This window comes from Chinchilla lanigera, unplaced genomic scaffold (genome assembly GCF_000276665.1).
Source record: "Chinchilla lanigera isolate Chin_1 unplaced genomic scaffold, ChiLan1.0 scaffold00013, whole genome shotgun sequence".
Taxonomy (NCBI): domain Eukaryota; kingdom Metazoa; phylum Chordata; class Mammalia; order Rodentia; family Chinchillidae; genus Chinchilla; species Chinchilla lanigera.
Window position 1 is genome coordinate 9,796,845 of NW_004955414.1, and position 1,991 is coordinate 9,798,835.

Genomic DNA, 1,991 nt, shown 5'->3' on the forward strand with positions numbered 1-1,991 from the left:
AAGATACCTGAGCCAACCTGAATAAAAAAGTAAAAACTCTGTTCAGCTATATAGCCTTGAGGAGTGGCTACTTTGTCTTTCACATTAAGCTTTTCTTCTTTGGTAAGGTTGTAATGCTTAAAAGCATTTCTGCCACAGCTGAAAAATAGGTTTTAAAGACAAGACTTTAGAAAGGAAGGGTCTGTACCGCCTCCGCTTGGACTTTTCATCTAACCTATCCCGTAAGAATTTAGAGAACATCTTGTCATTCACAGTGTTTCCCACACGTGATCTCATTTAATCTTCATGAACCTTGTGACAGAGAAATGTGTAAGGAAAAACCGCCAGCTTTTTGTGCTTCGGACAGGTTAGCGTGAGACTCATCCAGGTTATGGAACAGCCCGCCAACAGTTAAGGATCTTCTCAGGAGTTTCTTTTAAATGGCACCGCGCCCTGTGAGCTGGGCCATCTTACTTACACTTAAGATGAGGAAGCCAAACAAAGCGTGTTTGGCTGTCTCGTCTGAAGCCACGTACTCAGCAGAGCATGGATTTCAACCCAGGTCACAGGGATATTGAGCAGCGAGACTAAGGCCAGAACCCAAATCCTTTGTGAATCATGGTCTAATACACTGCTTCCAGGTCTAATATATTGTTCATTTTCACCAAGTGAAAGTGGGTCAAAGCGAACTTCAAGTTGATCTTCCAAATGCATCAGACATTTTGGAAGGCCGCTTAAATGATAGACCACGGAGAGGTTCCAATTCGTCTTCTATCCTAATATGCTGAGAGATTTATATACACGCTGGCTTTCTCTCACACCAAAGCTGCCTTAATGAGAGTGATTCCTTTCTCCCTTGTTTCTTTCTGCCTTTGTACTAACAAAAGGTGGGCCAGGTGGTGGCTTCAATTTCCTGTAAACTAGTTGTCACTTCTAACAACTAAGGGGTAGGAGAAAGACAACTGGACTTGGGAGTTCTGGGGGAACTCAAATTGGAACCTTAGGGCCAGGACTAGAGCCAGAGAAACATGGTTTCCTTCCCCTAGGAGCAAAGAGAGAGGGCGAGCTGTTATATTCTGCCAGAGGCTGGCTTTGTATTCAGACTGGATTGGATGCAGCCTTGAACTTCTCTGAGGCAGCTTCCTTCTTTTCTAAATGGTGATATTAACAGGTGATTCCCAGGGCCGCAGTTCAAAGATTAAATGAGATAATGTAGAGGCAGTGCCAGACACAGGCAAACCCTCGGAAGCTGATGGCGATTCTTGTTAGCAGAGCTGGAACCCAAACCCGAGTCTCTGGATCGCTGCCCTCTCCGCCTCAGACCTGTCTCAGGCGCCAGGATGCGGTTGCGCAGGAGGTGAACCCAGCTTGAGGACTGAGCCTCCCCCTCGCACACGGCGGCTGAATCTAGTCCAAAGAAACGCCCCAGGGCAAAGGGAAAGGAAGGGGTTAAAGCCTCAAAAAGCGCAGAAAATTAGAAAAGCGGCCGCACCCCCTCACCCCCGCCCCACCGGGCCGGCTAAGCCCCTCCCCTCCGCCACCGGGGCGGTCGCGCTGCGCGCCCGCCCTCCGCCCCTGGCTTACAAGATCTAATGAGCTCCCCCGGGAGGCCGAGCGGCGAGCCGGGCCGGAGCGCGGAGGCAGCGCCACGCCGGGGCGGGAGCCGGCCGGGGGCCGCCCGGGAGCCGCGCCGATGGCCGTGCAGGCGGCGCTCCTCAGCACGCACCCCTTCGTGCCCTTCGGCTTCGGGGGCTCCCCGGACGGGCTGGGCGGCGCCTTCGGAGCCCTGGACAAGGGCTGCTGTTTCGAGGACGATGAGAGCGGGGCGCCGGCGGGAGCGCTGCTGCCCGGAGCCGAGGGCGGGGACGTGCGCGAGGCCACCCGCGACCTCCTCAGCTTCATCGACTCGGCGTCCAGCAACATCAAGCTGGCGCTGGACAAGCCCGGCAAGTCCAAGCGCAAGGTGAACCACCGCAAGTACCTGCAGAAGCAGATCAAGCGCTGCAGCGGCC

At 53.9% G+C, this 1,991-nt stretch overlaps 1 protein-coding gene across 1 annotated transcript in view; it reads left to right on the plus strand.

Annotated features, from left to right (window-relative positions):
* Positions 1-1,596: 1,596 nt before the first annotated feature.
* The window catches only part of Fam181b (family with sequence similarity 181, member B), a 1,792-nt gene continuing 1,397 nt past the window's right edge, over positions 1,597-1,991 (plus strand). The window contains exon 1 of the mRNA XM_005380435.1: positions 1,597-1,988. Coding sequence (XP_005380492.1) covers positions 1,673-1,988 — 316 coding nt within the window. The 5' untranslated portion in view covers positions 1,597-1,672. The remainder of the gene's footprint in view (positions 1,989-1,991) is intronic.